At 43.7% G+C, this 12,364-nt stretch overlaps 1 protein-coding gene across 1 annotated transcript in view; it reads left to right on the top strand.

Annotated features, from left to right (window-relative positions):
* TANGO6 (transport and golgi organization 6 homolog) overlaps positions 1–12,364 on the top strand; it is a 103,997-nt gene that overhangs the window by 51,694 nt on the left and 39,939 nt on the right. The window contains exons 13-14 of the mRNA XM_077454168.1: positions 8,112–8,474; positions 8,557–8,614. Coding sequence (XP_077310294.1) covers positions 8,112–8,474; positions 8,557–8,614 — 421 coding nt within the window. The remainder of the gene's footprint in view (positions 1–8,111; positions 8,475–8,556; positions 8,615–12,364) is intronic.

Genomic DNA, 12,364 nt, shown 5'->3' with positions numbered 1-12,364 from the left:
GTGCAGAGTATGCAATATTTTGTAAGAGAGAGTAGGAAGGAAGGTGATGATGACTCCTGCCCAGCCCTGTAGTAAACTGGCACAGAGCAGACATCTAGGAGCCCTTCAGAGAGTCGGTAAAGTGACCTAATTGCAGCCTCTCCTATAATCCAACCTGTAATCTAGAAGAGTGTTACTCAACATTATTATATAAGTACCATTTATAGCAAGAAATGTTTGAGTGACCTTGTTTTGTGTTCACTTTCCTCAAACGTACATAGTAGTGTCCACATTTTTATAGAAAAAAACCTCCTTCCATACACCAGGCCACTAATAGCATCCTTGTGGCCTGGAGTTTTAAGTGTATGCTTTTCTGCCTGAATCACCCTAAAATCCACATCTCATGACTGCTGTCCAAAAGATGCCATAGATCTTTTTATAAGACCCCTGTGTAAGAGTCAATCAATAATCATCCCCATACCCAAAGAAATAACATGTGACTAGTAATTTTGTGTATAAAGTATATAACCTTGTAGAAGAGGTGACTAATGCTTGGCACATCATTGTTGAAGTTCTGGTCCTCTTCCCACCTGCAACCTCCTGGGTCACGCCACATGTCCCAGAAGACCGTGGGACCGCTCAGAAAGCACAGCACATCTTGTGTATGCACAGTGAGGGTGGACTGTGAAGCAACCGCTGGCTTGAATCATCCAAGGTGGCGGTCCTGGAGACCCAAAGACTGGCAAAAAACTGGCCTGATGGGGACAGCATTGGATCCCTGGGCTGTTAAGTGTCAAAAATTGCCCAGCAATAATATAAACATCCAAAAAAAGGAGTAATGCCCCGTAACACTCTAGGGGTAAAAAAAAAAAAAATATCTTCAATATACCTGGTGTCAAACCAAAGCTATTGTATACCAGTTTCACGAACGTTAGGCACCATCAAACTAAAAGGGAGAAACCTTAGCTATGGATACTCGTAGGGATGGGTGAATGGATGGATGGATGGGTGAATGGTTCGGCCTGAGCATAAGTTCGGGCCGAAGCTTGGTTGTCCGGGTGTTCTGCAGAACACCGAACAATATGCGGTGTTCGGGGCACGTTTGAAAGCCGCAGGAACACTGTTAAAGTCTATGGGACATTAACATGAAAAATCAAAAGTGTTCATTTTAAAGGCTTATATGCAAGTTATTGTCATAAAAAGTGTTTGGGGGCCCGGGTCCTGCGCCAGGGGACATATATCAATGCAAAAAAAAGTTTTAAAAACGTCAGTTTTTTCGGGAGCAGTGATTTTAATAATGCTTAAAGTGAAACAATAAAAGTGAAATATTCCTTTAAATTTCGTACCTGGGAGGTGTCTATAGTATGCCTGTAAAGTGGGGCATTTTTCCTGTGTTTAGAACAGTCCCTGCACAAAATTACATTTCAAAAGGAAAAAAAGTAATTTAAAAGTACTCGCGGCTATAATGAATTGTCGGTCCTGGCAATACAGATAAAAGTCATTGAAAAAAACGGCATGGGATTCCCCCAGTCCATTACCAGGCCCTTTGGGTGTGGTATGAATATTAAGTGGAACCCCAAACCAAAATGTAAAAAAAAAATTGCGTGCGGGTCCCCCCAAATTCCATACCAGGCCCTTCAGGTCTGGTATGGATATTAAGGGGAACCCTGCAGCAATTTTTTTTTTTAAATGGCATAGGGGTCCCTCTCAAAATCCATACTAGACCCTTCAGGTCTGGTATGGATTTTAAGGGGAACCCTGTGCCAAAATAAAAAAAAAATGGTGTGGGGGGTCTCCCCAAAAATCCAGACCCTTTTCCAAGCACGCAACCCGGCAGGCCGCAGGAAGGGAGGGGGGGGGGGGGGCGAGAGCGTGCCCCCTCCTGAACCGTACCAGGCCACATGCCCTCAACATGGGGAGGGTGCTTTGGGCTAGTCACCAAAGCACCTTGTCCCCATGTTGATGGAGACAAGGGCCTCATCCCCACAACCCTTGCCTGGTGGTTGTTTGTGTCTGCGGGCAGGGGGGCTTATTGGAATCTGGAAGCCCCCTTTAACAAGGAGACCCCCAGATCCCGGCCTCCCCTCCTGTGTGAAATGGTAACGGGGTACAAATGAACCCCTACCATTTCACAAAAAAAGTGTCAAAATGGTACAAAAGACAAGATACATCTTGGGACAAGTCCTTTATTAAAAAATAAAAATGTCCCACGAAGTCCATTCATCTTCTCTTGCTCTGCCGACGGACCGAAAAAAACAAAACCAAAGTCGCTACCGACCCGCCTCCAAGGGAGGCACCCGCCGTATAAGGAGTCCTTGCAGGTGACAGTTCTTTTATGACTGAGGGAGGGGCCACACGGTGACGTTCAGGGGTGACCCCGCCCCCTCTGATGCACGGGGACTTCCCCATGGCTTTCCTGGGGCGTCAAAGGTGGGGGTGGGGCCACCCGTTTACATGAATGAACTTCGTGGGACATTTTTATTTTTTTAATAAAGGACTTGTCCCAAGCTGTGTCTTGTCTTTTGTACCATTTTGATACTTTTTTTGTGAAATGGTAAAAAAAAGTTTTCAAAACTGAAGTTTTTTTTTTAGGAGCAGCAATTTTAATAATGCTTAAAGTGAAATATTCCTTTAAATTTCATACCTGAAAAGTATACTCGCGGCTATAATGAATTGTGGTCCCGGCAATACAGATAAAAGTCACACCGTTACCATTTCACACAGGGAGGAGACCAGGATCTGAGGGTCACCTTGTTAAAAGGGGCTTCCAGATTCCGATAAGACCAGGATCTGAGGGTCACCTTGTTAAAAGGGGCTTCCAGATTCCGATAAGACCCCTGCCCTCAGACCCCCACAACCACCGGGCAAGGGTTGTGGGGATAAGGCCTTTGTCCCCATCAACATGGGGACAAGGTACTTTGGGGGGCTACCCCAAAGCACTCTCCCCATGTTGAGGGCATGTGGCCTCATACGGTTCAGGCGGGACGCTCTCTCGTCCCCTGCTCTTTTACTGCGGCCTGACAGGTTTCGTGCTTGGATAATGGTCTGGTATGGAATTTGAGGGGACCCCCACACAATTCATTTTATTTTTTTTGCATTTTGGTTCGGGGGGTTCCCCTTAATATTCATACCAGACCCAAAGGGCCCGGTAATGGACTGGGGGAATCCCATGCCGTTTTTTTTAAATGACTTTTATCTGTATTGCCGGGACCACAATTCATTATAGCCGCGAGTATACTTTTAAATTTCCTTTTTCCTTTAGAAATGTCATTTTGTGCAGGGACTGTTCTAAAGGAAAAATGTGCCACTTTACAGGCATACTATAGACACCGCCCAGGTATGAAATTTAAAGGAATATTTCACTTTAAGCATTATTAAAATTGCTGCTCCTAAAAAAAAACGTCAGTTTTGAAAACTTTTTTTTGCATTAATACATGTCCCCTGGGGCAGGACACGGGTCCCCAAACACTTTTTATGACAATAACTTGCATATAAGCCTTTAAAATTAGCACTTTTGATTATTCATGTTCATGTCCAATAGACTTTAACAGTGTTTGTGTGTTCTGCCGAATTTTTGTTCGGTATGTTCTGGTGCGAACCGAACCGGGGGGGGTTGGATTTTGGGTGTTCGGCCCATCCCTACTGCCCAGTACTATTTCATAGTGTACAGTGCCTTGAAAAAGTATTCACACCCCATTCACCCCTTGAAGTTTTCCTTTTCCACATTTTGTCATGTTACAACCAAAAACGTAAATGTATTTTATTGGGATTTTACGTGATAGACCAACACAAAGTGGCAGATAATTGTGAAGTGGAAGAAAAATAACTGGTTTTCATTTTTTTTTTACAAATATCTGAAAAGTGTGGTGTGCATTTGTATTCAGCCCCCCTGAGTCAATACTTTGTAGTACCGACTGATGCTGCACTTAAATCTGCAAGTCTTTTTGGGGATGTCTCTACCAGCTTTGCACATCTTGAGTGAAATTTTTGCCCATTCTTCTTTGCAAAGTAGCTCAAGCTCTGTCAGATTGGATGGAGAGCATCTGCAAATTCTCATTTGGATTTAGGTTTAGACTTTGACTGGGCCATTCTAACACATGAATATGCTTTGATCTAAACCATTGCACTGTAGTTCTGGCTGTATGTTTAAGGTCATTGTCCTGCTGGAAGATGAACCTCCACCTCAGTCTCAAGTCTTTTGCAAACTCTTAACAGGTTTTCTTCTAAGATTGCCTGTATTTGGCTCCATCCATTTTCCCATCAAGTCTGACCAGCTTCCCTGTCCCTGCTGAAGAAAAGCATCTCCACAACATGATGCTGCCACCACCATGTTTCACAGTGGGGATGGTGTGTTTAGGGTAATGTGCAGTGTTAGTTTTCCGCCACACATAGCATTTTGCTTTTAGGCCAAGAAGTCAAATTTTAGTCTCATCTCACCAGAGCACTGTCTTCCACATGTCTTAGGGAACAAAAGCAAATTCTCCTTTTACACATTTTGTCATGTTGCAACCAAAAACGTAAATGTATTTTATTGGGATTTTATGTGATAGACCAACACAAAGTGGCACATAATTGTGAAGTAGAAGAAAAATAACTGGTTTTCAATTTTTTTTACAAATATCTGAAAATTGTGGTGTGCATTTGTATTCAGCCCCCAAGTCAATACTTTGTAGTACCGCCTGATGCTGCACTTAAATCTGCAAGTCTTTTTGGGGATCTCTCTACTAGCTTTGCACATCTACAGTGAAATTTTTGCCCATATTTCTTTGCAAAGTAGCTCAAGCTCTTTCAGATTGGATGGAGAGCATCTGTGAATTCTCATTTGGATTTAGGTTTAAACTTTGACTTGGCCATTCTAACACATGAATATGCTTTGATCTAAACCAGGGGTGTCCAAACTTTTTTCAAAGAGGGCCAGATTCGATGAAGTGAACATGTGTGAGGGCCGACCATTTTGCCTGACATTCTTTGAACCATTAAAATTCGGTCATTCGAGCACTCATACCTGGCCCAACAAAAATTCTCGTGCCTTTGTTGCGCTCGTTTGCCTGACACACAGACGAATGCTCTGTTCTTTAGGGGTACCGTTAAGTCTTAATGGTACCCCACACATTGGAAACATGGGGTGCTTTTGGTGCAGCGCAATTAAAAAAAAAAAAAAAGCTCTGGGACTTCTTTCCCTGCATTTTTGTGTGTATGGAAGCCCATTGAAATGCATGGGCTGCCCTACACACAGCATGCAGCCATGCAGATGTGAACCAAGGGCTTATTGGAGGGGCAGTAAAACTACATGGTTAAGCTGTTTTTACCACCCCCAACTTCTCCCCCTTTAGCTGCAGAGGGAGCAGCTGGGGGTGTACACATGCTGTGGCTGCAGCTGGAGGTATGCTCAGCGTGAATGGGCCTGCACTGCAACTACCCCGCAACTGTGTAGACTGCACAGTTGCGGTATAGTGATGCTACATTTACGGGCTTAAAACAGGTGGTGAGGAGGCAACATAATGCCTCTTTACCACCTTTCAAATGCCTCTGAAAAGCGATCTGTATATGGATTGCTTTTCAGAGGAGCAGCAGTCCTGGCTGCTATCACACACACAAGCACCACAAAAGCAGTTCTGATGGTACAAGAATGGGGGGGGGGGGGGTCTGGATTAAAAGTAACACACATGCATACACATACACACAGACATACACACATACAGACACATGCATATACTTACATACATACAGACACATGCACACACACACATACAGACACATGCACACACACACATACAGACACATGCACACACATACATACATACAGACATACACGCACATACATACACGCACATACAGACATACACACACACACACACACACACACACACGCACACAGATACATGCACACAGATACATACAGACACACATGCTGCACACACATACAAACACACATACATGCACACACATACAGACAGACATACACGCACATACATACAGACACACATGCACATACGCATACATACAGACATACAGACATACATGGACACACACACACATGCAATCATACATGCACACACACACACACACACATACACACATGCACATACAGACACACATACACACACCCACACACACATACATACATACATACAGACAGACATGCACACACACATATAGACACACATGCACACACATACATACAGACATGCACACACATACATACAGACACACATACATACAGACACACATACATACAGACACACATGCACACACACACACATGCACACATACACACACACATGCACACACACACATACACACATGCACACATACATACATACATACATACAGACACACATGCACACACATGCATACAGACACACATGCACATACATACATACAGACATGCACACACACACATACAGACACACATGCACATACATACAGACAGACATGCACATACATACATACAGACAGACATGCACATACATACAGACAGACATGCACATACATACAGACAGACATGCACATACATACAGACAGACATGCACATACATACAGACAGACATGCACATACATACAGACAGACATGCACATACATACAGACAGACATGCACATACATACAGACAGACATGCACATACATACAGACAGACATGCACACATACAGACACACATGCACACACATACATACATACAGACACACATGCACACACACACACATACACATAAATAAAGCCTTTTTAAAACGAATCTAGCTTGTAGTACAGTACCTTTCCATTCCATTTCCTCATTCAGCCGGGTACTGCACTGTAGGGGGAAGCAGAGAGCACAGCACACTCCTCTGCACTTTACTTTCACTTTTGAAGCCGACGGAGCTTCACACAGTGCCGGGGATCGGCTCATTTGACAGCCCTGATCCCGCAGCACACCAGGCGGGCCGTTCAAAACCGGACTGCGGGCCGCGATTGGCCCGCGGGCCGGACTTTGGACATGCCTGATCTAAACCATTGCACTGTAGTTCTGGCTGTATATTTAAGGTCATTGTCCTGCTGGAAGGTGAACCTCCACCTCAGTCTCAAGTCTTTTGCAAACACCTTAACAGGTTTTCTTCTAAGATTGCCCTGTATTTTGCTCCATCCATTTTCCCATCAAGTCTGACCAGCTTCCCTGTCCCTGCTGAAGAAAAGCATCTCCACAACATGATGCTGCCACCACCATGTTTCACGGTGGGGATGGTGTGTTTCGGGTAATGTGCAGTGTTAGTTTTCCGCCACACATAGCGTTTTGCTTTTAGGCCAAGAAGTCAAATTTTAGTCTCATCTCACCAGAGCACTGTCTTCCACATGTTTGCTGTGTCCCCCACATGACTTCTCGTAAACTGTGCAAACTGGACTTCTTATGGCTTCCTTTTAACAATGGCTTTCTTCTTGCCACTCTTCCATAGCGGCCAGATTTGTGGAGAGCATGACTAATAGTTGTCCTGTGGACAGATTCTCCCACCTTGAGCTGTGGATCTCTGCAGATCCTTCAGAGTTACCATGGGCCTCTTGGCTTCCTCTCTGAATAATGCTCTCCTTGCCCGGCCTGTCAGTTTAGGTGGACGGCCATGTCTTGGTAGGTTTGCAGTTGTGCCATATTTTTTTGTAACCTTTTTGTAGCCTTAAACTTCTCTACAACTTTATCCCTTGACACTTTTGTTCACTAAGGTTCTCTAACAAACCTCTGAGGGCTTTACTGAACAGCTGTATTTATACTGAGAATATAAATTACACACAGGTGGACTCTATTTACTAATTAGGTGACTTCTGAAGGCAGTTGGTTCATCTAGATTTTAGTTAGGGATATCAGAGTAAAGTGGGCTGAATACAAATGCACGCCACACTTTTCAGATGTTTATTTGTAGAACATTTAAAAAAAAAACCTTTATCATTTTCCTCCCACTTCACAATTATGTGCCACTTTGTTTTTACACCTTTTCACATTTGTTAGCCTGTAACTAATACAAAGGGTACCACGTAAAAGCCTAATTTGTCCTTTTAAAAAAAAAAATCTAGGCATCAATGACTTCTGGTAACATTGTAAATTTAGCCATATGTATTTTCAGGTCCTGACATCTGCATGTTAATTTTTATTCATTTTTTTACTTAGTTGACCTCTACAGATTTCAAGCATCTTAAGCGTTTACTACCAGTGCTGGAAAACGTGTCCTGCTCCCACCCAGAGCCGGTTATTCAGGAACTGGCAAGTGACCTACGTGTTACAATTGCCACACACTGTGCGGTCCCACTCACACATGGAGCCTGTGCTGGCCATGACTCTGACAAAATGGAAGACAAACCGCAGAAACCCAGAAGAGATCACTTGAATTCGGACATGCTGAATATCCAGGAAGTGCTAAAGTCGGCAACAGACGGCAACGTCCCCACAAGGGCGGCAGCCTTGCGCACTCTCACTCGGCTTCTGGAACAGAGACATCCAAAAGTGACAGAACACCAGGAACAGGTGATGCAGGTAAGGATATCACCAGCTTGTTGGCTGCATTGTAGCCCAGTGCCAAGAGTTGTATGCTAATAATATTTTTTTGTTTTTCCAGCTGTTTTTTGATAACTTGGAGCAAGAGGATTCCTTTGTGTACCTTTCAGCAATTCAAGGTAAATTAACAGCCATAGTTTGACAAATTTAATCTTAATATTACACTGAAAGTTCTGATTTAAATGGCTTTGCTTATAGAAAGTGACTGCTCTGGACTGCCTCCTATTACTGGTCATGGGACTAAAAGCCAAAGCATTGGTGAACCAAATGGCCTAGGACTGATGTTCAGGTGCATCTGTGCATGGTAGCCAATCAGCTTGCAACTTCAGCTTGTGCAATTAAGCTTTGACAAAGAAAACCTGGGAGATGATTGGTTTCTTTGCACAGCTGCACCAGATTTTGCACGCTCCAGTTTTAGTCAATCAACCCCATGGTGTCTGAGTTCTGCCTTAAAAGAGAAGTATGGGTTTGGGGGTTCTTCCCCCATCATATTTACCTAGGTGGATGCAGCATCGGTCCCCTGGCGCCTCTACACTGATAACCGAGTGATCGCACATCGCCGATGGCTCGGTTTTCACAGCTTCCCGAGCAGAGCGATGCTGACTATCGATCAGCAGCTCTCCACTCTGTTTCTCCAAGCTCAGTGGAGCGCTGTGCTGGGGGGGAGGCGGGGAGCGCCCGTTTCAGGCCCTCAGTGGCTCGCTGAGAGACTGAGACGGGTGTCAGTCCGGGCATCTGGAGGATCCAGTCTTTATTGTCGTGATGATGCTGTGCCTGGATTGATTTCTATGATGTCAGCAGAGAGCGGACTTCAGCCCGCTCTCTGCTGAAAACAGGCCACAGGAGTGCAAAACGAATTGCACTCCTGCTTAGGCTGGACTTCTCCTTTAATGCTGATCATCCCCTTTGGCTATGGTTTTATGGCCAATGACATGGTATCTGGTCATGTGACTGGCAGACCAGAGCAGTGTAACATTACAAGGCTGTATATACTCCTTACGTGTCAGTTTGCAACAACAGATTAATGTTTCAAAAAATGTATTCCCTTTATCGCTGAAAATCTGTCCTTGAAGTCCAAGTCAGGTGGTTCTGTCTAGGCTTAGATTGTGCCATCAGTCTGCTGCAGGGAGATCAGTCTCCTTTTCACCAGTGATCACAAGTGTAGCTTTAAAGCAGGTAACATGGGGATGGAGGCTAAAAAAGGGACCAATCCGTGTCAGACATTTGTGATTACAGCCAAGAACTGCACAGGCACCAGGATTTACATGACTGTGTCACCAGAATCTCAGCACAGGAAGTAGATGCTGATTTTGAATGATGGCTGAACAAAAATTGTGCTATCCTATGTGTCAGTGAAAATACTGTGATCTTTATGATAGGTGATAAATACCTGGAAGTGTTATTAGGAAGCATGAAAAGTATACCTGATAATGGAAATACGCTTTAAAGTGGATGCAGCATCCACTTTAAAGCGTATTTCCATTATTTAATAATAAAAGCGATTTCTCACCTTTCCAGTTGTTTCTTTGGAGCAGGTTCATACATAGGACTCTATAGGTGACATTTGATGTGCAGGGGACAGACTGAGGGCCATTTAAAAATAAAATAAAAACTGTCTTAGCATACAATGTACCACCCAAGCTTTCTAATCTTTAAAGTGGTTGTAAACCCTCCACTACAACTTAATCTCTTTAAAATCTATATAGCACAGGCAGCTAACCGCTGCCTGTGAAAGTGCACTCACTGTGTTGGTTTCCATAGTAATCGTCCTGCAATGTTCAGTGACGTCAGCCGCGATTGCGCTCTAGGTACATTGTTTAATGGCACACTATGTGTTCTGTTTCTGTCTGCTCTGCATGCCCGGTCATTGGCATTCACTATCCTCCTCTCAGAATGGCACAGAGGGAAGTCTCGTGATTCTTCTCCCCCTTTGATTTGCCTTCAGCTATGGGTTCGCTCTGTTGCCGCATTAACGGCAATCGAGATAGAGGCTTGGTTTCGACGCTACGGCGCATGCGCAAGATTTGTAAAGGCAATCATAGTAAGGGCAGAAATGACGTCCTGAATTGATTCAAGAAGCAGCAGTAGAAATGGCACGGACAGTAGCTGGAAGAGAAGATAATCTAAATAAGAAAAAAAAGGTATTTCCTTACCTCGTTTTTGGCTGATTTATAAGTATTTTCATTTGCAATACTTAGCAGTATATATAAATTGAAAAAAAAGAAGAAAAATCGTCCGGGGTTTACTTCCTCTTTAACACTTTGTTAGGACAGACAGTGTGCACATCTATTTTGGGACTGATAAGATTTGATAGCACAGCACAGACAGGGTTGATTATGGGAAACATACCTCTGCAGCCCCCTACATTACATAGAAGGTGAAAGTTAGGAAGATCTATATATTTTATGCAAATAGAAGGTAAGCAAAAATCTAGAGTTGTGATGGGTTAGAACTCCTCCTGTCAGGTTTTACTGCAGTAGGAGGCTATATTGGAGAGCTTCCTTTACTTCCTGTGAGGTTGCCCCTAGGACAGGAAGTGAGGGGAAATCTCTAACCATAACACAGACATAAGTAAAAAAAATAAAAAATGTTTTTATAGTTTAAATGGAGGTCCAAAACCCTTGTCAGTTTTTATTATTATTTTTTTTGATCTTTTATTGATCATCTTTACTTGCTTCCTGTCTGTTAAAGGTTGTTCCCAGAACAGAAAGTGAAGGGGTAAGCTCTCCAACCTAACGGGGGTTCTGATCTTTCCCTATCCTATCCAAAACTAAGGATTTCTACTCCCCTGCTGGGAAACCGTTTACACTGTACAGCGAAATACTGTGCATGTGCAGCTCAGTGTACAACCTGGGCATCTGTCCAGTTAGCAGATTGCTGGCGCCATGCAGATCTCCAGCAGATCTGCCAGTGTCTCTGCTTGCCTGTACAGGTAAGCAGAAACAATCTGATAGGAAGCGCCATGGTAGTTCATTGAAAAGTACAAGCCGACAGCCACAAAGGCTGCTGGACCTTGTAGTTTTTCATGCCCAGAGCCCTTTCAATCAGTGACGTGGCTATGTGATTGTGACAACTAGTGGGGAGGGGGAAGAACCCCATTAGCTGTCAGAGCGGGGGTTGGAGAGGTGTTGGGGTGGTCCATTTATAACATATTACCTCCTGAATATTGGTGTAACATTTTACAAAAAGGTGAACTTATCTTTTAAAAATATTGAAAATTACCGTTAAAAACATTTCTAAAATCACGTGTTATTTTAGTGACTGGGTTTAGATCTGTTTTAGTCAACAGAATTATTTTCATATAGATTGGAGTTCTTTGTTTTCTTAGGTAAGCAGGTGGCTTTGTATATTTACAACCTAACATGATGATCTGCTCCACTGATAATAATGGGGGATGTTTAGGAAAGAGTGGAGGGGAAGTGAAGGGACAGGAGCAGAAAGGAACCCTATTGTATCAGTGAGACAATACCACCTATGTTTATATCTCCTTCCCAGGTTCCCCAGCCAAAGTCAAAGAGTGAGGAAGCTTTGATCTCCCCCCTGAGAGGCCTCGCTAATCATTAATAAAGAACTCTCGGGGCAGAGAGCAGCTTCAAAGCAACCCAGAGAAGCTCACGCAGCATATATTAGTCACTTCTAGGTGCATCTACAGCTACAGGGATAGCAAAGGGAACCTGTACCTGAAAAAAATCCAAAAGTACAGCCAGACACTGCAGGGACAAGATCCATTAGCACCCAAGGCAAAAAAGACCAAAGTACACCCCTCAGCAGCCATGAACTACTTTAGCAACAAAGATTGCATGCCTTGCTCTTTTTACACCCCCTTCTGCTGACGTGCCCAAGGCAGCCGTCTATTCTGCCTATCCCCT

The sequence above is a fragment of the Lithobates pipiens genome, unplaced genomic scaffold, assembly GCF_037356315.1.
Source record: "Lithobates pipiens isolate NorthernLeopardFrog02 unplaced genomic scaffold, aLitPip1_a1.2 Scaffold_10, whole genome shotgun sequence".
Lineage (NCBI taxonomy): Eukaryota > Metazoa > Chordata > Amphibia > Anura > Ranidae > Lithobates > Lithobates pipiens.
Note: the sequence above shows the minus strand (reverse complement) of the source record. Positions and strands in the feature narration are given on the sequence as shown.